The 26,530-nt window shown below is 35.5% G+C and overlaps 1 protein-coding gene across 1 annotated transcript in view; it reads right to left on the bottom strand.

The window, feature by feature from the left end:
- Positions 1-916: 916 nt before the first annotated feature.
- The window catches only part of SETH5 (transducin family protein / WD-40 repeat family protein), a 166,687-nt gene continuing 141,073 nt past the window's right edge, over positions 917-26,530 (bottom strand). Inside the window, exons 16-18 of the mRNA XM_089819563.1 lie at positions 2,088-2,495; positions 1,702-1,933; positions 917-1,620 (exon numbers count right to left, since the gene is read on the bottom strand). Coding sequence (XP_089675689.1) covers positions 1,595-1,620; positions 1,702-1,933; positions 2,088-2,495 — 666 coding nt within the window. The 3' untranslated portion in view covers positions 917-1,594. The remainder of the gene's footprint in view (positions 1,621-1,701; positions 1,934-2,087; positions 2,496-26,530) is intronic.

Genomic DNA, 26,530 nt, shown 5'->3' on the forward strand with positions numbered 1-26,530 from the left:
ACTAGTAGGAAAGAAAGGAGAAGAAAACATCTAGTCTTGCTGATAAAGAGGTTCTATATTATTACATCGAATAAAAGGGGCATACATCAGTTTACATTTTTTTATTCCAGTTTTGTCAAAGAGAATTTCATCCTTCAGTCTGTGTAAGGAAACATTTTTCTGAACAAATACACGCATAAAATGTACAATTTTTTATTCCAGTTTTGTTGAAGAAAGAATTTTATCTTATCCTCACTGTGGTCCAGGGACTAAAATGAAGACAACAGCTCTGCATGACTTACTCTAAATCACACTTAGATTTGAGATTTCATGTATGAAAAATAGAACACTTCACTATCATGAAATTTTCAGAGGCAACTACACATACACACTAAAATTTCACACATTATCATTTACATTACTATCTTTCATATTACCATTTGACGATTCAACTCAAAACACAATCTAAACTACCAGCAAATCATCAGGAACTGAACACAATGTCTTACAATTAAATCCAGTCTACACTCGGGAAGAGAACTCTTCTGGATTTACAGTGCAACCTCATGGGCCCTAACATTATCATGATGCACTCTTCTCGGTGGATCTAACCAATAAAAAGTAATACATTAGATGCTATAATTGCATCCTGAAATGACTATACATTGGTATCTGTATTAATTCACTTTTTAGAAACAGCCATTCATAACTAAAGCAAACACCTTTGCAACACTACAAAATAAAAACCAGTGGACAAACACATCATACATTCATATCTTTATCAATTCACATTTTAGAAAGAGCCATTCATAACTAAAGAAAACACCTTTGCAACACTACAAATATAAAATAAAAATTAGTGGGCAAACACATCAATTGTGAAGCACTTAAATTACATTGCACCCTTGTGGGGCCCTATTGTTTTCGTGAAGCACTCTTATAAATAAATCCAACTGATAAGACAGATGCACATTGGATTATTAATTGCATTTAAAAAATGACTATACATTGATATCTGTGTCAATTCACTTTTTAGATACAGCTATTCGTCACACTTGTTGAAGGCATCAAAATCAATAGTGGACAAGTTTGTAAACAATGTGAAGGATAGCATCTTCATATTCACTTCAGATATCTACAGTCTCTATTTAACTCATGTTTGTCATGCTTATTCCCAACAAACTCATTTTTTTACCTCAAAAAGCAAGAAGCCTGTTTAGCGAAGAAAAAGGAAACTTGAGATCTGGTGCCTTTTCCAAGAACACCTCTCATAGACCAATGAAACTTAATACTACATGTGGCTAACTCGGTCCTCACTTTGACTTCATTGAAACTAGATTACAAAAATATCGAAGGTAGAAATGTACATGATATCTACTCATACAAATACACATTGCCTCTTGACATGTCTCAATGGAAAATGGTTCACAAGGAATTTTTGCTAAACGGTCTACCCACACCTGCTGATGCCTGAAAAACTAGATTTCCTTGAGAATCTGTCGATAGAAAGAATAAGAGATGTTCTAGTTTTGTGCAAAATGGGTATGTCCATGTACAGTTCTCTGCAACTTTGCTCCAACTACATTTGTTAGCTATTAACATTAATGTATGTGTGTTAATGTTTCCTGTTTTTATCATTGCCTGCAAAAGAAAAACAATTTAGCAAAATCTTATCATGATATGCAAAAGAATGTCATAATGTTTGATGTTTTCCATACTTACCAAAGATGCTTGATTTTAAAGGAAATTGGAATGGTGAAGAGCCTTTTGTTCTTTGTGCCCTTATTAGTTGTGCATTTTTCGGTTTTTCATTGCTGGTCTCCTCTTTCCTAGCTGGGCTGGTGCTGTGCACCTTACGATCATGATACACTGAAGGTGGCGCTAGCCTCAAATTGGGTAGCAGACCTAAATCAAGTGAATTTTGCCCCTTTTGTAAATTGTTCAACATCTCAAACTGCCAAAAAAAGGAAAAAATATATTAAAGAAAACAAAAGTTAGGATCTCCCTCAGATGATAATCAAAGAACTCATCCAAATAAAAATTTATATTACTAGTACATCCCAGAGTATAAAGTAAAAGATATAGCCAAGGGAAGCAGAAAGACATACCCGTGATTGAGGATGAAGTCCATAGGGCCTTTCTGTTAGTGCATTTTCATATAAAGATTTGGAACTAGAAGTTTGGCCTTGTTCAGCATTACTAGCTTCTTCAAAAATTTCTTTCTGTGCTTCAATCATCTTCTTTCTAACTGAAGATGATCTTTTCTTTGGCAAACAAATAGGACATCCTCCCATAGAATCCTTTGTAATTGCTACTGAATCCTGAGTTTCACACTGCAAATGGGCTAGATGACCACAATGAAAAATATAAATGCTTGAGCCAAAAGACTCTCTATCCAATGCCCGACCACATATACAGCAATATGAGCTTGCTGGCGCATATGCATGTGATGCACCCTTCCTGAGCATATGTATATTATAGTATGCATCATCCTCTAGTAAATTTTTTGCAGTATCCTGTTGATGAGGAAAAAAATTATGCCCAAGTAAAAGCTTCTGATTCCATCAGCACAACAATCATATGATATTTAATCAGAACCATGCCTAAAAGGTTTAAGAACTGGTTTATTACAGTTAGAGACAATAAGTAGAGAAGGCCTTGATAATCTACTAGCATTACAGTACTGAGAACAGTGATAGCCAAAAAAGGATGGTTTGAGCTGTCAATGGGGATGTAATATGGCATACCTCAACAGAAACTTATCAAAATGATTGTTATGGTAAATCGATATAGCTGTAGTTGTATTAAACATAGAAGATGAAAGCTTCTTATATAGATTTATAAAGACGATGTTTCCAAAAGAAACAATTGTGAACTAAAGACGGAAATAGACACTACCTAATAAACTAAAGACTAACTAAGATAACCATTGAAGAAACATTATAAATTATAATATTCTAATACCCTCCCTTAATGGTCAACTTGTAACTGCTGTCTTAAAGTCATAAATTCTACAAAACATTCTGCTGCTGCTAAGACCCTTCTTGGATTTGCAAAATGTTAATGACCAAGAAGCTAAAATCTATCCATAAAATAATAGAGAAAGGTGCCCTCTTCTTCAGAATGCTCTGCAAAAAGAGACGACCCTGTCACTCATGCTGCCCTTGAGATGAGCCCGCCCATAACTCTCTCAGAATCAACAAAACATCTAACCACAAATCATCACAAAATATCCAACTTGATGTTGGATAATAAAGCTACTCTTCTCTGGAGAAGGAGACAAACACTGAGAACAACTAGCAGAATTTTGAGGAAAAATCGTCAAACCCTCTAAACTTTGCAGTTGAGCATAATGTTCCAAAACAAATTGCAAAAAGTCCTGATTTTTTAGGAGAAAATTTAACAAAACCCAGCACAAATTTTGAGGTAAAAAATTGATCAAAACTCAACATGATTTTATAAGCAAAAGATCAATCAAAACCAAACAGAATCCAAGACATTGATTAGAGAATACAAAGCTTCCTTTTTTTAGGTAAAACAATAAAACCCAACAAATAATTTTTGAGGAAAAACATTATAAATCCCTAAAGGAATCCCACACAACTTTGCGAACTATAGAATCAGAAATCTTTTGAGGCAAAAATTTATGAAAACCCATCAAATAATTTTTAAGAAATACTATTATGAAAACCCATCAAAATATTTTCAAGGGAAAATTTATGAAAAACCCATCAGAATATTTTCAAGGGAAAAATTTATGAAAACCCATCAAAGAAACCTTTACGCAACAAAATATGAGGCTTTGCATGGTAAAACAATACATGCAAGTAAGAAAATGCACATGCAAGAACATGCAAAACAATAAAACCTAACAAACAATTTTTGAGGAAAAACATTATAAACCCACAAAGGAATCATGCACAACTTTGCGAATTACAGAATCAGAAACTTTTTGAGACAAAAATTTATGAAAACCCATCAAATAATTTTTAAGGAAAAATATTATGAAAACCCATCAAAATATTTTCAAGGGAAAAAATAAAGAAAACTCATCAGAATATTTTCAAGGGAAAAAATTATGAAAATCCATCAAAGAAACCTTCAGACGAAAAAATATGAGGCTTTGAATGGTAAAACAATACATGCAAGTAACAAAATGCACATGCAAGAACATGCAACTCATATGCAACCTTAAAAAATCAGAGACTTTTGCCTATACCAAGAAATTGTGCGATCAAAATCCTTAACTAGACTTGCGATTTGCAACAAAAATCTTCAAAGGCGAACCACATTTTTCATAAAAAATACCTCTAACAATTCTTATTTGAAAAATAGAAAAACAAATTTCTGGAAAAATTTCCAAATCAAAAGAAGCTTGAATTTTTCTTAAAACATTCCCCAAATTTTATGAAATTCATCGACCTGCTCTAATACCATGTTATGGTAAATCAATGTTGTTGTAGTTGTATCAAACAAAGAAGATGAAATCTCCTTATATAGATTAGAAAGACGATGTTTGTAAAAGAAACAATTGTGAAGTAAAGACAAAAATAGAAACTACCTAACAATCTAAAGACTAAGATGACCATTCAAGAAACATTATAATATTCTAATAATGATCACAAAAGCCAGATTCAGAGAAATTGTTAAAATTTCTTTCAAATCTTAAGACATGCTTAATGGGGTTGGGAATGATGCTTCTTTACAGCCAATTACATTAATAATATGAAGTTTCAAATGACACCTGGAATGTGACTCCAGAGCTTAAAGACATTGCCCTTGTCTAAAGAACAAATGAGAAACATAAAGAATTTAGTAGGAAAGACTTATCAATAGAGAGGTGATTCTAGGGAAGAACTAATGAGATGAAAAGGAAACTTATTGGAACAATTGGTAGACATTGATGTATAGCAAAGAATGATGGAGCAGATGGGCTCACTTCTTAAGAGTATTGCGATTGATATCCCTAGAAGTACCTCTATAACTTCTCAATATAAATTAGTAGAGATTCTAAGAGAAATTTTAAAAGGACTGTTGGGAGGTCCTGTAATACAAATAGTATCTTATTGAGAAATTCAGGACCAAGTGTCCTCTTTTCCTTTTTGAATGAGTAAAACAGGGGGAAACATTATTTGCCAAAGAATTTAGAATATTAAATCTATTTTACAAAAGAATGTAGTGAGTTGGTTACCTAATCAACAAAGCTTAACAGTCACGCAAAATTGAGAGAGACGAGATTAAAAAATAGTTATTTTGCATTACATGCTATCAAGAATTGCCATGTTCAATATGAATGGTGCCTTCGATTTGCATTTACAAGCAATGTCATCTTGCTGATCACTATATTTAATGGTTAAAATAGCTATGCTAGTGATGTCAATGACATCAATATTGTAATTTGTCAAGGATGTATATGGGTGAAATATTGTTTTTCGAGAGATGAGGACCCTTAGAATCAAATGAAATGGTCTCCAATGCTTCTTGACTCTTATCTATTAAGATGCGATAATAACTTTGCCTAGAAAACCAATGCAGTGCCTCCCGTGTTTGCATTTTGTACCTTGGCTTATTTTGATTCGAGAAATACTTTGATGTATTCCTATACGTTTACATTGAGATACTTCAATGACTTTACATTATTTTGATAGCCAGTATCATAGCTAATAGATGTTAGATGCTCAGTATTGATCATATCTGCATGATGATGCTAGTGATGTGACATGATGCTTTATGATGATATCTAGTTTTTTGTGTTCAAGCGTGGATTTTGTTTATGAGTATATAACGGATATTGTTCGATTCATCGTTGACGTGAATGTGCTACTGATATTTATCTTTTCCTCACAATGAAATTCTGCAATGATTTTAATGGGTTATTTAAATGAATTTAATTAAATGCTTTATCATGCAATTTCGTGCACTTACTGCTTCGGCTATATATATTGTGCATCTACACTTAATGTCGTTTGCTTACTATACAAGATTTATATCCCCGATAACGACACATGGAATTAGTGATTTCGCTATTCATACTAAGCCAATATCGTCCTTGTATGGGTTACAAATGTTTTGAATAAATTAATAATCCCTCCAGTTAATTGGTAAAATCTGAAATCATTATGCATTTGTCTAGACTTGTGAGTGTGTCTATGCATTTAAGACTCCATAGTTGTTGCGGAAAACATTAATTTGATGCAATTTAATTGTTTAAAGGGAAATTTTATATTGATTTAAATTATTTTATTTACCGGCATTCGCCATAGTTGAATTGCAAGCAATTGGAATTGCCTGATTTAATTGGGAAAAGAGGCTGATTGGTTATTAAGTTATTTTAATAACCTAATTATTAAGCCACTTTGGAAAAGTGCTTATATTGGCAAATTAGAACTTAAAAGTTCATCATTCACTTGCCATTTTATATTTTGGGGAGGAAATTGCTAAAACTCTCTTGTGGAAAAATCTCTTTTTGCTCGTTGCCGGAGATTGGCTTGACAAATTGTCACAACATTGGTTTTGTTGGATTCGTAGCAAGGAAGTCTACCTTTGACAAGCATTTCATTGAATTCCACGGTCTCTTTATTTTTTGGTTGCATTTCCTATTTTGCCCTTTTGACTGAGGTAGGGCTCTCTTATTTTTATTGTTTTACTTCGTTTTAGCTTTTGTTTCTTGTTGCTAAATGTTTGGAGGCTAGTGTTAAAACATATAGCTTCACTCTGACAAAACTGTGACCAGAATACATATGTATATATGTACAACAGTATGTTGCACATACTGTTGTATATATATGCATACGTATCCTTGCTGTATGAATCAATACACAGTTGGAACCGACGATCATATATATATTTTTTGAGATCATTCAAGGCATGATCGAAACTTATTTCTAATTCCTTTGATTAAGATCACCATCGATCTATATTTTATATTGGGCTGCATTCATTATGATTAGTAATACATTGTCCTACTTGTGTTAAGTCTGTAAACTAATCGGGCAAGATTAGTTACACCAAACTGGTGTGATTGTGAATGTCCATGTGACCATTCACCATCACAACCTTTTGCATGATACGTATACTTGATATGCCCGAGTAAACAAGGCATCAAAATCAATTAATGCAAGCATATCAAAGGATCGAAGGACATTCTAAGCTCAAGAATATTATATTATCTTTGTACTAACTTCTACAAATTCTGGAGTGAATCTATCCTTTGTCAACAATGATCATACCTGCAGTAAAATTGTGCTTCAGTTTGCCACGAATTTGAAATCTGGTAAGAAAACTTGATAGATAGAGCTAGTGTTTGCCTCCATTTCCATGCTTCAATTTGACACGGTTGGACAAGTACAAACATGTGTGTGATTTGAGATTTAATTTGTAAGTTTTAGTGAAGTTGTGCTACTAAAATTTGTGTGAGCTTGTAGCTCGAATTTCATTTGAGATTTGGGTGTTTGATCTGATTTGAGAAATGGGTTTTCGATTTCATCGGTTTCCAACAACTTTGAAATTTAAGCAATTTCTATGTCGTCTCATTCTGCACGCGAGCCAAATTTGATGGGTGTTTCATGGCACATGTCTTGGTTGTGGGTTTAAAATGTTTGCTAGGTTTCCAATCCAACCATGGTTTTACTTTGTGTGCATTGGGATTCATGTTGAATCCGTACTCCCGACAATATGCTCGATTGAGTGTATTTAACATTTGGTGTTTTATTGTCATTCTCATCCAACCATTGTTTTGGTTCTTTGATTTTCATAAAGTTGGTTGTGTCCACACTCGAGCATGTGCGTGTGCATATGACAAGATCTTTCAAGATCCGAACTCCAAGATTTAGACCGGTTGAGGTATTGTTCATTTGGGGTTGGGTTGGGAATTTGCATTGCCTACAAGCACTCATCATGTGATGCATGGGTATGTAGGGTAGACATGTGGAGTGGCTTTTCTTGTGTGCCCCGACTCGTGAAAACTAATGTGAAGAGGTTTTAAAAAGTGAAAACTAAATTAACTAATGCTGAAAATAAAATGTAATATAATATATGAGACCTACCCATCCGAACAATAGATGAGCATCTCGGGGGAGCCCGTACGAGGGTGGTGTATCTGAATGACAACTAGTCTTTTGCAAAGGCTGGTATGAGGGCACGGTGTGATGGCCTCCTGAGGAAGTTCAATTTCACACCACATATAGCTTGGGCTTCTCAATGCCAAGCAATCTATATTAGACGAGTAAATATGCTCTCGTTGTTTATGTACTTTCTTGATCTTAATGATGTACTTTGTTGCATAGATCCTAGACGTGATCTGTAAATTAGTATGTTAGGGCCTTTGGATTCATTTCTATGCTCTAGAGTATTCACACCTCAATCTATGTGGATCTGGTACTCCCCTGTGTGGAGGTTTTACTTTGTTTTATGCTCTTTTATGCAATTGAATGATGTTGTATGGGGATGCATCCCCTCATACGACGAAGCATTTTTTCGTACAAGACATGCATTTCATTGTATGGCATAACAATGACTCATACGATGATGCACAAGTCTCGTACAAGCCTAATAGTGTATCATCCTGTTCGTGGGGATTGCTCGTACAAGAGCCAATCCTAGCTCGTACAAGTCTCCAAGCTGTTTTGTCGTATGACAAACAATGGACTCTTCTTGGCAATTCGAATTGCAATTTTGGATACCCTTTTGGGTCCCACACCTTCCTAGATCATAGCAGATTGGTTTGGGCATGTATTTTGGGGATTTGCACTTGGGGATGTCATTGTGGTAATCAGAATTAACTTGTATATTTAATCACCTAGGAACTTGTACTTTGGGCTTAAACTAAACATCATCATGAATGTTAGATTGTTACTTGATATGAACAATGTAGGTTTAATTAACATAGTTGGTATTGAACATGTTGGTAAGTAGTGGTGCTTGGGGATCTTTGCTTATTGGTACTTTAGACTTCCATTGTGATCTTTGTGTGATGCTTTATCATTGCATCTTAATCCTTTAAAAAAAATTATATTAGCTTTTGTTTATCCTTGTTTCCAAGGATCTCCAGGTGGGGCATTACAACCAAGATAAAAACTCAACATGAGTATTATGTAATATAGTTTCTGCAAAATTAGAAGATTTGCACAAGTTGGAGTTTGAGAAAAATCAGTACGATAAAGCCAAACTAATAATTTTGTTTGATGTTTTCAATGAGGTTTAGCCACACATCCAAATGGCCACAATTGCCAAAGAAATTTGGAATTGCCATGAGATATTATATGAGTTAAATATCAGGATCAAACTCCTTATTTGCAAATGCAAAGTGGTGAAGATTCAGGGAGCTTTTTTAGAAGAGTTGTAGAAATCAGGACATCACTAGCTGTGTTAGATTAAACTATATTAAATGACTGCCTTGTAGCCATTGTCTTAAAAGCATTGCTTCCTACCTTTTGATTAGTCACATGTCTCAATGCAGATAGCAAACAGCAATCTTTTAAAAAGTTGGTGAATTTGCTTCAAGAAGGGGCGATTCATGATAAAATCTAACACTACCTAGACAATGGTCCTCACATCTAGCAAGTGAAAAGTTAGCATCCGATATTGTTTCCTTGTGAAAGGAACTAGACAAGACAACCACTAAGTTGAAAAGGCCTCAAATTTGACAAGAGTATTGAGATCTTAAACGATATCATAAATGGACAAATATCACCATTCATAAAGACAGGACTAGGTTATAAAGAGAAAGATCAAGTTTCCAACAAGCCACCACTTAAGGCAAATGACGAAAAACCAAAGAGACATGCAAATGCTCTTAAATGTCCCATCAAAAATTAAAGTAGGAAGGAGAATCATGTCCTACAAACCTTAGGCTCTCCTTTAAAAAGGTAACAAGGACAATTACAGAGTTCTTTCCTTTGTTATTGCTTTTTGTGTCATCAATTTGGTAATAGATAATAGAACACGTACAAAAAACTTCAGTTGGACCTAGAAAAGAAGTTCTGATGTGTTTTCATATAGGAACTATAAATCATTTGTACCTTTCGTGAATTATAATGTTGTATGCTATAGTGCAACAATTATGGGCATACAGCACACTGTTGAAGTGGTTTTGTAGAGCTGCCTAGACAAAACAAGGTGGTGAATACCCTTGGCAAAGCAAAATGAACCTACAAACATTTGGATAAGGATGTAAGAGAGAAAAACAAAAGAAGAAATCTATGGTTGTGCAAGCTCCATTTCATGCCAAGAGGTATCACCGAGTTCAAAAGGGCAAGAATGAATTCAAGGGGAGCTAATTATTGCATCATCTTTTAGCTCAGTGAGGAAGACTTAAAAAACAGAATAAAGGCATTGGACTTCTACCCAGTGTTAATAGAAGGTATGAAGCTTCTATTGCTAAAGTTAAATTGCAATATATTGAAGACAGAATGGATGCAAACACTCTCATCAAAGGAAGAAGAAATCAAGAAAGTAGAGGCTCAAATATATAGCTCTGAGATTCATTATTCATTGTCAGATATAACGTAGAGATGAATCAAAAGAGGACTTAAACAAAACTTTGAAGAGATCAATGAGCTGGAAAGAGATTGCAGGGAGCTAACAGAAAAGAATATGAAGACAATTATTTATAATATGAACAAAGTCATGTTCAAAGGATTTTGAGTGTAACACATCCATTCAAGGTGCTATCCTTGATGGCATTGGTCTAATGCCTCAGAAAGATTTGGCTTAAAAAAAGGAGCATATACACATTGAAATGCCAATCTTCAGACCAAAAGATTTCTCTTGTCAAAAACCAGGAAGCTTGCATGCTTTGTTTTAGATCAAGAAAATAAAAGCTTTTTTTCAAATCTGAAATGAGAAAGGATAGAATGCTATCCCCCAATGTATTGACTGTCAACAAATGGAAAAGCTTCTATTGAAAGAGCAATTTAAGAGAGAGGAATTATCTGTGAAGACAATATATCCAAAACTATCATATTTGACAGATTTAGCAGAGGAAAAATGTCATTGTAAGAATAAAGTAGATTTTACTTTCATACACATCTTATTCCAAAATGAAGGAAGGATTGCCTCAACTTTGAGCTGCTGGCATATCTTCAACTTTCATCTATGTTAGTTATTTACATGATAAGACTCGCCGACATGCTACACCATCAAATTCTCAATCATTTGGGTCTGGTTTTTGAAGAAACAGTTCCTCAAGACCGCAGGTGACAGAGTGACTCCAAGATTGTACCTTCAAACACTGCTAATTCAGAGATCTCTTTCCAGAAGGTGCTAGATGGCATGGAAGAATGTGATGTGAAAATGACACCTTCAATGACACAAAATGTGGTCACCAAGTTCGATCAGTCCATTTTTAATCAGAATTTTCAGACCTTGCTCCAGTAAAGAACAAGACCTGGCTTGGAAGCAGATAGTCAGCGGTCTCAAAAAGAAAATGATGACAATCCATTTCAAAGCACAATATTAGGACCTTTTTCATGATATAGAGATCTCCCAGAAACTTGAAAGATCGATTCATGGTTTCTTGGTTGAAGGGAATGAATAAGCACTTACAGTTTCATTTCAAGATTTAAAGAGCAAAATCTGGTGAAATGATAGATAGGGTTCCTGCTTGGATAACTGAATAGGTAGAGGCATTAGAATCAAATGCAATGTACAAGTGACAACACAGATGTTTCTCATGTCTATTTGTCAATAGAGTTATACTGAACATCCCTTTGCCATTGATGTCAAAGGGGGAGGGTCATAGAAACAGGGAATATTATATTCTTGTTATATTTAGTATTTAGTATTTATAGATGGTTGCCATGAATGACAGAAGGGGAGATTGTTAGAAATATTGTTTTGTTTTTTTGATAGATAACAAATATTATTGCCATTGATATCAAAGGAGAAAATGATTGGGCTCAGTGTCCAAGAAAGAATTCAACATGTTGTCCTACATTTTGTCACTACAAAATGTAGGTGACAGTACAAAACTTTTTCAACTTAGTTTCATTTTTCTCTAAGTTATTTCATTATTTAATTGGTCAACATTGATCAACCAATTGGCCCCAATTGATACAATGATTCTTTTTACTGAAGACTTTGATGAAGTCATTTTAGATTTTCAGTTTGTTGAGCCTATGCTTGATTTTTGAAGCCTTCAAGCATCATTTTTCTCTTTTTTGAGTGTAGTTGTTTTTGCTTTTGGTCTTTTGGTTTTCTCTTCAATTCAGTCTACTTAATCGGACTTGACAATCAAAAGATACGACCAAATAACCACCGAAAAAGTGGAATCTCTAGATGCAATTGCGTGATTTAAAAATCACATTTTAATGTTGACATTCACGTTTTGAAAAATATAACATAAATTCACTTTATGTTATGTTTTTAAGTTCACTTTAATTTATCACTTAAGTGACTATAGTGCACTCAAAAGATATGACCAAATAACTGCCCAAAAAGTGGACTCTCTAGATGCAATTGCATGATTTAAAAAATCATGTTATATTTTAATGTTGACATTCACTTGATAAGTAGGAGATGATTTCCACAGCAAGTCGAATTGTGATATTGCTAAGAGGATTTAACTGTGTGATTTTTGAGTCAAACTCATTGACCCATGTTTCATGAGTAGTGATTTCAACATGAATCCATCTCTCATGAGAATAAATGGAACACATAGCACTAATTGGATCTAGGTGATGCTCATTGAGGTGAAGCACCGGGACTTCCTAGGAGGTCACCCATCCCAGTACAACTCCAGCCTGAGCGCACTTAACTACGGAGTTTCCTCCATGGTTAAACCCAAAGCTTGCAAAACCTTCACCAAGTGTTGTGCCTTATGAAACATTCATTAGAAAGCCCCTTAAGTTCATCAATTGTAAGTAGGAGATAATTTCCACAGCAAGTCAAATTGTGATATTGCTATCAGGATATAATTGTGTGACTTTTGAGTCAAACTCATTGATCCATTTTTCATGAGTAGTGATTCAAAATGAATCCATCTCTCATGAGAATAAATGGAACACTTAGCACTCATTGGATCTAGGTGATGCTCACAGGAGTGAAGCACCAGGACTTCTCGGGAAGTCACTCATCCCAGTACTACTCTAGCTTGAGCGCGCTTAACTATAGAGTTTCCTCCATGGTTAAACCCAAAGCTTGCAACCCCATTTGCAAAACCTTCACCAAGAGTTGTGCCTTATGAACCATTCATTAAAAAGCCCCTTAAGCTCATCAATTGATAAGTAGGATATAATTTCCACAACATGTCAAATTGTAATATTGCTATCAGGATTTGACTGTGTGATTTTTGAGTCAAACTCATTGACCTATGTTTCATGAGTAGTGATTCAACATGAATCCATCTCTCATTAGAATAAATGGAACACTTAGCACTCACTAGATCTAAGTGATGCTCACAAGGGTGAAGCACCAGGACTTCCTAGGAGGTCACCCATCTCTCATTTATTCTCATGAGAGATGGATCCATGTTGAATCACTACTCATGAAACATGGGTCAATGAGTTTGACTCAAAAATCACACAATTAAATCTTGATAGCAATATCACAAGTTGACATTCACATTTTGAAAAATATAACATAAATTCACTTTATGTTATGTTTTTAAGTTCACTTTAATTTATCACTTCAGTAACTCTAGTGCACTTTATGTTATATTTTCATGTTGAGTTGATTTTAAATTTTTCACCTAAGTGACTTTATTAACTATATAGTTTGATTTATTTTTGAGTTACTTTATGTTTTATTTAGAACATCTAAGTTAAATATTAATTTTTGAAATGATATTTGCACATAGTAATTAAACTATATAGCGTAAATGTTATTTTTGTCCTAGTTATGTGATATTTCCTCAAAAATCAATTAGATGTGCTTAATTGATCATTTGAGTTGTGCAAATACATGTTTTTCAATCTATTTCCATGTTTACATGCAAATGCCTCTAGAAACCACGATTTTGCATTAGAAAGGCATTTTTAAACATGTAAATGCATGTATTTTAAAACATGCAATGAGTCTCCTATAATGCAACTTGCATCTAAAGGCCTTTTTAAAATAGGCAGTGACCCTCCAAGAGTGCAATTTTGCACTACATGCTTGTTTTTGACCAGTTTTAAAACATCTAATGCCCTTCCTAGTATGTGGTTTGCATCTAGACTCAAAATACATGTTAATTAAAACATTCAAATGCACTCCAAGAGTGCGATTTGCATAAGAGACTAAGTTTCATGTCATTTTAAACATGCAAACTCCATTATAGAGTGTGAATTGCCTTTGAAACACATGTTATGGCATCCTAAGACCATGAATTTGCAAAGAGGGCAAAATTGTTCTTGTTCTTGCTCTCCACGAACACATCTTTGCTAATAATCTTCAGATTTGCCCTTTCCATGGCATGCAATATCTTCAACTAGGGTCGTGATTAGATTAATGCAATTAATGTATAATATATACAAAATGGCAACAATAAAGTAAATCTTCTCTAGAATCCTTTGTTTTCCCCTTCCCTCTGTTCGAATATATTGTGAAGGATGAGGAGATATTAAATAAATATTTTCCTATTTTAATAATGAGTGATTCCGGAACAAACTTGGAGTTTTGGAGTTAATTCCCTAGTTATGTGGGATATTCAATATTAATCAATATTCATATGCATGTTATCTTTTCTCACCTTCATTTATCATATTCAAAACAAATAAACAAATAGAAGAAAGGAGAGAATCTAGTAATCTTGGCTTGCTATTTTCGCTTATTTTATAACTTACAGAAAAAACTTAATAAGTAACGATAAAATCTTACCTTTCTTTGAACATTACCTCTTAATGCATTCCCATGCATTTAGCATTGAAATCTTTGCAAAAAATGCATCATTTCATGGCATTTTGAAGCCATGTTTTGGTGAGAAATGCCCAGATTTGGGCATTTTCGGTTACGTTTTTGCTCGAGGAATTGTCTTGGCATTTCAATCCATGCCATTGTTGTTGGTTAACAAGTTTTTGCCTTTTAATGCCAAAACTGACTCATGTAATGGCATGTTGAGACCACGTTTTTTGCAAGAAACATCTAATAGTTTGGTGTTTTTTAAAACGCTTTGTGTATTTGTTGCCAAATTTTCAGTCCATCCTTCTTATGCTTCTAGCTTGGTGTGTTTTCAATGCAATTATTTTCATGTCCTTCTCTAGATAGCCCCTCGGTGACTCTCTTCTCATTAAGCATCCTTAAGGCTTGCCTTATGTGTTCTTTCCAAGTTTATCTTGCTCCACTTCTCCTACACCTCCATGTGGGATTCCCACTTTTTCTTTGCATCAAGGTCTTAGCTGGTCTGAGGTTTGGGTGGGTTTCTATCTAATTGTCTTCCCAATGAGAAGAAAGTCTATTTTGGTTCTGCAATGTGCTCCTATATCTAGCATGGTGTTTCTTCCTGATTCTGATCCTTGTTGTTGGACTTCTGTCACTGGCGTGCTTCATCAGGTAAGATCCCGAGGAACAAAGAAACTCTGACATCTGCATGTGTGTTTGAAATTGATTCACAATGAGAAGATCAGAAGAACAAATATCTAAAGCTATGGAACTCTTAGAGTAAAAATCTGAAGTCAAAATCCAATTTTGTGTAGAGAAATGAACTTCCATCTATCTAGATGCTTCCCCTTTGGAAGTGAATGTCTTCTAGTTCATTTCCGAACCAAAGCTAGGAAGTGGCGAAGAAAATCGACCAAATCAATCAAAGATATTTCTAGTTGTTATTTCTCTAGAAAACCTATGTCTCAATGGTGCTTTTCCGTTTAAAAGGAAAACATGAAGCTTCTATCCCACAGAAGATATAAAAGATAAAGAAATGTTGAAGCCAGATGCGAAGACATTCTTTGGAGATGCCACAAGATATTTCTGGAGTAGTCCTCACGATGCGCTCCCGAATCAAAGGATAGAATAGGTAAAGGCAAGCTTACGAAGAAACAAGTAAATGCCTCCTTCCCCACACTTAAAGAATTATAGTGCAAGCCCTTGTGCCAGATTCCGAAGTTAAAAGGGTAGCTTCCAGGAAGCTTAAGCTAAAGCGATTCAAAAAGGAAATGATCCGCTACTATAGGAGATTAAAGTAAGTTCTATGTTGTAGGATTTATGGGCTATCATATGGGTAGAATTAAAATGTTTTAAAGAGTCGTTAATCTGCCCAATTTATTGCAAATCCGATCATTAGTTGTGAGTTATTTCATTCATGTGGCACCGACGTTCGAAATTCCGAATCTATATAATTGAATTTCTGCCAAACGGAGTTCCTCACTTCGTAACAACTATTTTGTTAAAGTAATTGCCTTCTTTGTGTGAAATTTTAAGTGAATGGCAATTAGAGTTGTTGGGTACAATCGTTTGGTTGGATTAGAGAGTGAGATAAAGAATTTTTCTGATACTTCTTTCAAGTTTTTTAACCTACGTGATTTGCACAAAAGACTGAACACCCAGTCCATCCATCCAATCACATGGAAATTGAAGGAGAGCGGATTGATTGAGGCTACAAATTTCCTCATGGCTGTATAAGCACCAAAATTGGTGAAGGAACGCATCGATAGATATAATCCGGAGACGAAGCAAATTTTGTTACTTGACCAATCTAATCTGCTTTCTGTAAATAAGGAGTTGATGCAGTCTACCTTCGGGATTCTAGTAAAGGAAGAGGATTGTGATATTGATTTTTCATCATCCGCATCAATGTTTAATGAGAAAAAGACTCTGAGAAGAGAAGATATGCAGAAAACATGGTTTCAGACTCCTCGACAGAAAAAGAGCAAAATGTCGAGGACTCTTCAGAACCAATCTGAAGAAGGAAATTCTGGATATCTTGGCTTTGTTGCTGAAACTAAAGGGTAAGGAAGAGATCCTGGATATCATTGAGCATCACTTCTACTTGGTCCAGGCAAAGGACTACAAATTGATTGGGCTCAAATTATATTTGAAGAGCTTGCCTCTTGGCTAAATTGGTTCTTTATGTCATCATATTTGATATACGCCTTAGCCACACATCATCTATGGCCTGGCCTACCCAATATTGAAGACTTTGATGAGAACACCAAGGTATATGGATTCTATCCTCACCTACAATTGCAACGCTTTAAAGATTACATAAGGGTCAACGATGCCTTTACAATGAGGCTATGTTGGGAATTGCAAGGGTGCCCTAAGCAGAGGTTTTCATTAGAAGTCATATAGTAGTCAGCTAGTTCAAATGTTGTTTCATCCAGTTTCCATCTTTCTCCTACCTGAGGATTGGTGCATTCGGTGGCTTCCCGAAGAGACTCCCGAGATATCCCAAAGATAAGGTAGTTCTTGTTGAGTTGTGTAGACAATTATTGGAAGTGAACACCTTATGTTCTAATGTGAAGAAGATAGCTGAGATTCCATTTCCAATTGTGTTAGGACCTTATTCTTGTGCCTCAAGATCTGATTCCCGGAGTTTGGTGAAAGCATTTGAAAACAAAATTAAGTTGATTGATTATGAAATTTTAAGACCCCCATATGATCCTATTAGCTTTGTCAAAGATCATCTGAAGCTTGGCTATGCTTATAGACATGTTCTGGATATTGAAGATAATTGGGCCGAATGTCATAATGAGTACCAAACTAGAGAGAGGTACTAGTCTAGGTTGACACTTGATGAGATAAAGTTGTATAATGACACTGTTGATGTTAGTGAACTTGCAGAGGATGGCTCTTATATAAGGCCCTCAACTTATGAGCAAATCAAGGACACTCCTATAGTGTCAATTCTGCCTGATGGTCCTCTTATTGATACAATGGAGGTCCTCATGAGTGGTATCATCAAAAGGACAGACAAATGGGTAGAATGGACCAGAGCGAGAAGAAAGAGAACTGGAGCCGCAAGTTCTGCTATTGGAGTAGCATCCGAAATAGCTCAAGCATCAATTGCTACTTCCACATCAATTGGACCAACACAATCTGTTGGTGGAGGGGGAGACCAACCTCTTGAGAAGAATATACAAGTCCCTCCAACCTGTGGAGGAAACTACCTGCCAGATACCGAAAAAGTTGGATAAAAAGAGGCAGAGAAAGATAAAGAAAAGGAGAAGGAGAAATTAGTAGTCAAGGACTCTTCCCTTGTGCCAATCATCAACCTTGATGTTGACAATAACCCTCTAGATGGTCAAGAGCAGGAAGCATCTCAGCAAGGTGATATTCTAGCCCTCTCAGTTACTAAAGCAACTGCTTTTCCATTTGCTAGCCAGAGAAAGGTGACACCCTAGTTGCAAGAAAGCTCTTTGTCCAAAAGCCCTGCAATCAAGACTTAATGTCCTTTCAACTTAGTCTTGGTTGGAAGAGACTATTGATAGAAAGAAGAGGAAATGTGAGGAATGTGCTCCATCTAAAGACCTCATTGTAGAGGCAACTCAATCTTAGCCAGTGTCAAAGAAGGTGAAGAAGCAAAAGATTCTAACAACATTGGCGACAAATTCTTCTACTGGTCACATGCTAGTAAAGACTATAGAAACTCGAGAGGGAAAATTTCATGAATTAACTCCTAATGGTTTTCAGATCAGAACGGATGACATGGGCATCCAGTGCATGACTCTATGGTCAACATCTGGAAATTAACAAATGTAAAGATTGAAGACAAATTGGAGGAGTTAAGGTCAAAGAAGGAGTTACTAAAAGCCTCAAATAGAGGATTAATGGATTACATTAGAGCTACACTTGGAAACACATCTATAAGTACATTCGACCCAAGTGCAGAGGAGAACAAGAATTTATTGCTCAAGCTACAGCAAGAGAGGCAATTTGGTCAAGTTGGTTGTGCTTGGATAGATGAATTGAAGGTCCAAGGTCCCCCTCTCATTGAGGACATTGGAAATTTGTTGCTAGACATAGATAGATTGCAGGAAGTAGTGTCAAGTCACCTGACCTCAATGACAAAAGTATCAGAAAGCCTAATAGAGCAATTGGCCCTGTTACAAGAGGCAACTGACATGAAGACAAATGTTGTTGTGATCCATGGAATGCTTAAGTCAGGCCAAGAACCATTGCTTCATTGGAAGCAATCGTTGGAATTCAAATTTGAGAGCTCAAAGAAGTCTGAGCATGAACTAAAGTGTGTCTATGATTTAGTGAAGAAAGTAATGGATAAGATATTTGAATAAGGTTTTGCATACTGAATCATATGTCACCAACAATGGCCCGCTAGTAGATATTGAATGAAGGAAGACTAAGTTTCTGGCATTCATTGAAGAAGCTACTGACTCGACAATCTTCCAAGTGGCAAATATTCTGGAACTCACAACAATGGATTGTGTTATGAAGCATGTAGTGGAGAAGCTCCAATCAAGAATCTCCAGAGTTGAAGAACTGACAAAAATGCATGACTATTGGATGATTAGAGCTGACAATATACTCATTCCAAGTGTCCTGGAGCTGAAGAATGTAACTGATGCAATGAAGGCATACAGAGCTAAATCCGTAACTCCAAAGAAAAGTTGATGCTCTGTCAAAAGTGTTACATTCTCCCTGCAAGATGTGATAAGTGTCACCCCCCCCCCCCTCTCTCTCTCACTTTTTGATATTGTAGCCATATTTTTCATTCTCCTCATTGGCTAAGGCTTTGTAACGAATGACTGATTAGTCAATCCTATTTTTAGACTACATTTGTTCAAAGATGCTTTGTGTGGTAATCATGAAATGTAACTTGCCAGTTCTAATGGGCCTATAAATGCAACTTTTTGAGAGGTAAATAAGATCGGCAAATTTTCTATGTGGGCAAACCCTTGTAGCTGGGACTACTGTGTGAGACTCAGCGTCTACATATTGATTATGTCATTCATGTTAGTTTAGTTTTAACTCTTGCATGGTTGTTGGAATGAAATGTGTGTTTAGTGAAAGCTGTGGGATTGAAAATAAACAAGGCTTTGTTGCTTTCCTTTAGTGATTATATGACATATTACCATCATTCATAGTGTTTCCTCACTTCCTTTGTTGTATGCAAGCTAGTTTCATGTGCATTTTTGTAGTTGTATGAGAAGTTTGGAATATTATTAATATAAGGTGCTAAGTGGGAAGCAAACGGTTGTTGTGGAACCTCAGTAACTTGGGCAATTTGAGTATTGTTTAGTTAATCACACTTTCTCTTCCTATGCACTATGCATTAGTAGGTAGTCTTGCATTTTTACATCTTGCATTCAGTATATAGAGTAGACTGCATTGTAGATGTTACAAAAGATTAAAAGTGACTCATATGCATTCATAGTTGTGGAAGTTGTGAGTCATCTTCTGAAATCTGCCCGGATTGCTTGAAGTGTTGGGCAACCTGGTTATACCTCTTCTGCTCTCTGGTCAAGAGCATACCCCTAAAACTTGTTGATCCACCTAAAACAATATTCAATGCAAATCTTTTCGCACAAGGGAGCTATACCTTTCAATTCAAGGGTCCTTAATAGAACACCTACATTGACCCATTTTGTTGCTAACAACTTTGTCTTTCACCATATTGGGCACATTAAGAGTCAAGGTATAAATCAAGATCCAAGGAAGACAAACTGTTAACCAACAGGTATTGGAGGTTGAATGCCACATTTTTGGCATATCCATATAAAAATGCCTCATTGATTGCTCATTAATATCTATTATTTGCAAGTGTTGAGGAGGTCAAAATAGTTGGTTGAAGATTCAAATTTAGAGGAGACTCATTCTTTAAACCTATTAATCTTCCACATTTGGCTCTTTAATCTCAAAGTAGACATTTTCAACTTTACTTGTCAATTCATACTTATCTTGTTATTTCATTGCATCTTTTCGTTCATCCTCGTACATTTGTCTCAAGATGTGCCACGAAAAGTGCATTTTTTCTTTAAATAGAAGAACTTCCAATTTTTAGTGTTTAGAATTTCCACATGTTCTAAATTTGAATTTGCATAAGAAAGCAATTTTGTTCTTGTCATGTTTGAGTCAAAGACCAAAGATATGTTTTCGTTTTGTGTTCAGTTCATGGGTTGTGTTTGCTTGCGCTATTTTGTTTTTCTTCTTTCGAAGAAGTTGCAAGTTCTTTCCCAAGAACGCAAAGTCATTTCACTCAATTCCACTTTTCACCTTTTCATGCAAGTGCATCATTTCATTCCATATCCATCATTACATGTCACAGCACATTTCATCTCATTCTCCATATGCATTTGCTTGTAATCTCATCCTTCATCCGCACTTATATGCAATCTCATTCTTCATTCTCATTTACATGCATTTCCATCCTTCGAACCTAATTGCATGTTTGCATAAAAATAATTATTACATGTAAATCACTTTACATGTAATGACATCTTGAAAACCCAATTTTGGCTAAAGGTCACTCTTCAAAAGCCAAAGTTCTCATTCGCGTGCATTCCCATGTGTCTAGCCTTCATTCCTCAAAGCATTTACATAAGGACTCATCCTTCACCCACATCTATTCCATCTCTCTTAATCTCATTTTAGACCTTTGCATGTGCTTACCATTTCCATTCAAAGCCATTACATAAAACCTTTTGAATCCATACTCTGAACATATCATCCCTCATAGATCCATTATTGTTAGTCAAGAATCAATGTCTTTATGGAAATTTCCTCTGATGATGTGTTCACGTTTTGGAATTTTTATGTTGCAGCACAAGATATGCCCTCATCCACAAAATCCAAAGGAAAGATAAAATACCAATACAACAAAGAGTTAGCTCATGTGACTACATCTCAAGTTTCATCACCTCTATATAATGTTTCTGACACAGAGATCAGGCATGTTGACATGGTTGATTTCATATAAAGGGTTGAAGCTCCTTCAACTGATGAAATGAGATGCATCAAGAAGAGTAATATTCATTTGGTGCCTACTTTCCCTATGGCTGCCTTAAAACTAGAATTCATCTTAGGATGTGCACGACATTTCAGTCCAAAGGCCAAGACAAGCAAAGATGCCGATGGAAAAGTCTTCATTAGCCTTGACGTAGAGGTTATTAAACAAATCTTTAAAGTTTCTCAAAATGCAGAGCATCTGGATTTTCAAAGAAGACGTCTTTGGAGTTATGGAATGAGAAGAAGGCAGATTTATGAAGTATAAAAATCCATATTGGCTGAAGGTCAAAAGAAACAAGTTTTCAGGATGGCCCAAAAACATTCACAGATCTAACTTCGATCCAGAATGTAAGGACTTGATTACCCTCCCTAGCAGGGTATGCAGTCTCAAAGATTCTAGTGACTTTGAGCCATGGATGCACAAATTCATTTCCTAGATCTTTGATAATGGAGAACCTACCTTCTAGGGAGAGCTTATTAGTACCACAATTTGTGAAAAACTGCTCAATATGGGAACCTCAACACCATTTTACATGAATTCCTACTTGGTCTACATTGTTGCATCCATGGGATCTTTCTCAGGGCTTTCAACCAAAGGAGATCAGCTTCAAGTTCCTATTTGGGAATATTATGATCAAATCACCTTATCGCATAGAAAATACCACTATAGCAGAGTCCAAGATGCATTTTTTGGACATTTCAAGTGTCGGTTTAATACAACTGGTAATCATGAGAGTGTCAAATGAAGCTTGGAATAGGGTAAAAAATTTGGTGCTATCTTTTTGCAATTTCCAACTTTCACTTCTTTGAGAGTTGGTTGTTTAATGGAGCTCTACCGAGATATGCTACTAATGGAATTAGTTAGGCATCTCATGGAAGTGCAGTAGTATCGAAATACTCAACATAGGCTAAGATTTGGTATCACTACAGCCAAGCCCTTGGTAACTGGTCAGTATATGATCAATTCAATCTACACGGCAGAAAATATGGAGGCAAAACTTCAGCTTATCACATTGAAGAAGTTCAAGGCTAGGTATGATTTTGATTATCGAGGAATGCACTCAATGACCAAAAGAGCATTCTCCCATGTTCATCGCATAGAGGATGTATGGATTGATCATATTATTTGGTTCTACCTAATATAATAATTAATATTAATTTCACCCTTTCAAAAATTCACTTTCCACTACATGATCTCCATAGAGATGAAATTTGGTTGTGAGCATTAGACACACGGATTGAATTGTAACCAAGAGAGTGGCTCCCACACATTGTTTAATGTTGCTAACCACCTTCCCCCAAGTGACCAAGCATTGATAAATTCTCCCTCTGCACTTCCCTAATGCTAAACTAACATAGTTCTGGTACTAATACTGGTACTGAAACCTTCCTAGTATTTCCCACGAATATTGCATTTTCTAGGTCCTATCTGAAAACACAATGATCTTGGAATGTTTCCAGGAAATATACAACAAAATCCTCTTCATCTTTGGAAAAAAAAAAGAAGCCAAAAAGATTCTCAGTGCAGTTTCACTATTTTTCCTTTATTTTATCTTTCAGACTAAAATTGAGGTCAATTTTGAGAGCACTCGTTATTTTCTGTGCATGTATTCAGTACAACCTGTGCTCGGGCTCCCAAAAATATCAGTGGATCACATAGAGTCATACCCATAGCCAGGTAACTCAGGTTTCACTATATTCAATACACTGCCAATATGCTTGATTGTGGGGTAGCTTCCTTATCAGTGGGTTCAGCTCTAAAGGAGCAGCCAAAAACAAAAGCCTCAATTTCAAAAAGATTCAATGCAAATTGCTTTATAGAAAATAGGCCTTAGATAATAACATGAGATCTCTGACGAGATTTCTTGGATAACTAGATAATTTCTTGCAGTTGTTAGTTTAAAACAAGTTCATACTTTCAAGTTTGTTGTCACTATTTTCATCGAATAGTCATAAGATAAGGAGCTTCATAGTAAATGCAAATGATCACAAAAACCAATCAGATTTTTAGAATGACAATTTTACTTCTGGAGGTAAGGTACTTGGTACTTACATGACTTGCTGCATGAATCTTATGTCCAAGGTAAATGAAGACTCCATGGGTCAACAGAACTAATAAAGTAGGGCAGTTTTATCAAAAATTTCATTAACAAAAAATTACATATTATTTCATGAATAATAATGCATCTGTGATCATTGATATCCACATTCTAGCAGATTTCATCTTATCAGGTTTCAATGATGTGTACACTATCTAGTCTGCAAATTAAAGATGTCATTTGGAGACAAAACAATCATAACAAGAAATGCAAAGGATTATATTTGACAACATAATGCGGAAATAATTCATTTTAAGCATCAATTTGACTTCCACATGTTTCTGCTTGCATATATTTGCTGCATTGTAATGTCCCCTATTGGGACTTTACTTGTTTGCCCTTAAAATCCCAACTAGGGTTTGTACTGCAATTGAAATTGGCAACTTACTCAGTCTCTATAATGTTCCCTACTAAAAGGCTGTCAATTCCCAGTGATTAAACATACATCACTATTGATATAAATCAGATCAAATTAAGAAACAACTAATAACTCACAATGCATTTGACAGTTAACATACTTAAGCCCCACTTCATTACTCTGATAATCATCAATCTAAGGAGGACAATTACTTGTCATAAGGGCATTGGAAATGAATCTATAAAGTAGGCTTCCACAAGGGTTCAAAACCCTTCCATATCCCATCTTGGGATCCACCTACCTTGTGAGAAATAACTCTGCCTCTCCTAACTAAACCAACCTATACTCTTACTAGACAATAGCGAGTGATTAAGGATCGGGCAATGAGTATACTAATAAATCATGTGTGGCTGTGTGTATAACTGATATAATTTTGATTTTAGTATTATTAACAGATAAATGCTGCTGCATATGTAGTGCCTCCCATGTCATGGTTATTTTGCTTTAAGAGTTACTCTAGTTGTTATTATTTGATTATCTGCATGATGAGATGCCTCAATGACCATTCATTTTTTTGATTGGCAGTATCATAGATGTTAGATGTTGGACTATGTTACTATTTCAATTTGATCATATCCGCATGATGATGCTAGTGATGCAAAATGATGCTTTATCATGATATCTAGGTTCTCTTGCATTCAGACAATAAATTATTGATTATGCATTTGGATGATGTTTATAGGGCTCAAGTTTATGGGTTCTTATATGTTGTGGATATCAGTCCTTTACTTTCAATTGTTATATGCTCAGAATAGCTTTGTAATAATTATTTAAATGCCTTCCGTTTAATGCATTGTTATATGATTATATGTTGTGTATTGGTGTACTGCACCACTACTATACATTTAGCGTGTTGGTGTTGTTACGGAGTGAGACAAAGACATAGTCATTTGCTTGCAAGATCTACACAATGTCCTATTCCCCTTCACTGTGAATATCTACGTTATAGGTACTTTGCTTTGACTATTTGTGCATTGAGCATTTACATTTGATGTTTGTGTATCAATGTGAATACGTACTAGGTACATTCATCCTAAGTTGCAGGAATTCAATGTATACCTATATCCTCGACAATGTCACCAGGTGGTAGTGACTTGGCCTGGCATACTGAGAAAATGTCGCACCCTTGTATGGACGACGTATCAATGTCATTCATATTATTATCCCTCTAGTACTTGTGGTAAATCTAGACTTCATAATGTATTACATGATTTGACTCGTGAGCATGCATGTCCATTTAGAGTTCCACAGCTGTCGCAAAAGGTGTTTATTTCAAATGCTAATTTTATTGCATTTGGGGAGATTCTAATTATCTAATTTTAATTTACCGACTAATTTGTCATAATTAGATTTCATATGCCTCAAATCAATTTAGGGTTAAGGCAACAATTCATTATTTAAGTATTTAAATAATCTAATTTATAAATCACTTTTGAAAAAGTGTTTATATTGGCAAAAGTGAGCTTTTAATCTCACTCTATCATCTATGATGTGGGTTTTTTAGATTTTTGCTCCAAAAGCCTCTTGGAGAAAACCTTGATTTGTTCATTGTGGGTGATTCGAGCATTGGATCTTCATGAGTAGCTTGTTGGATTCGAGGTGTGATTCTCCTTCTTTCCCAAATTTTTTGTCTTGTTGGACACTGTTTTCATTCCATGCTTCTTTTTCCCATTTTTGCTCTTTAGGCTTGACATAGGGTTCTTTATTTCAATTGCTTTTAATCACTTCAGCTTCGTGGAGTGAGAACTAGTGTTCCCCCACAAGATTGTTTAATTTCATTGCCCAGTTGGTCGGTAACAAACTTTCATGCTTTGTGTGTGTGGGATTTGAAGTTTTGGCAATGTTATGCTGTTAGATTTTGCATGTGCCCAAAAATTGCATTTTTTGCATTTTGATTTCCGAGAAGTTTGAATTTTGGGCATTTTGGTGTTTACATAGTTTTGCATGTCACCCAAATTCATGTCGGGATCTTGTCGACAATTTTAATGTATTTGATCAGATTGCCCTCCATGTTTCCAATCACCCATGGTTTTCGGATTCGTGGAAGAATCCATACTACCGATAAAGTGCCCAATTGAGTATGTGCATTTTCATGAGGTATTTGTGTTCTTTAGATTTCACCTCTTTGCTTGTTTTGGTTGCATTGAGATGTGTGGTGATCGTGTCTGAGACCACCAACAAGCACATTAAGTGTGCCTTGAGGGGATCTTGCAAGACG

This window comes from Cupressus sempervirens, chromosome 3 (genome assembly GCF_028749045.1).
Source record: "Cupressus sempervirens isolate cs-2001-9-10 chromosome 3, ASM2874904v1, whole genome shotgun sequence".
NCBI classification, from domain to species: Eukaryota; Viridiplantae; Streptophyta; class Pinopsida; order Cupressales; family Cupressaceae; genus Cupressus; species Cupressus sempervirens.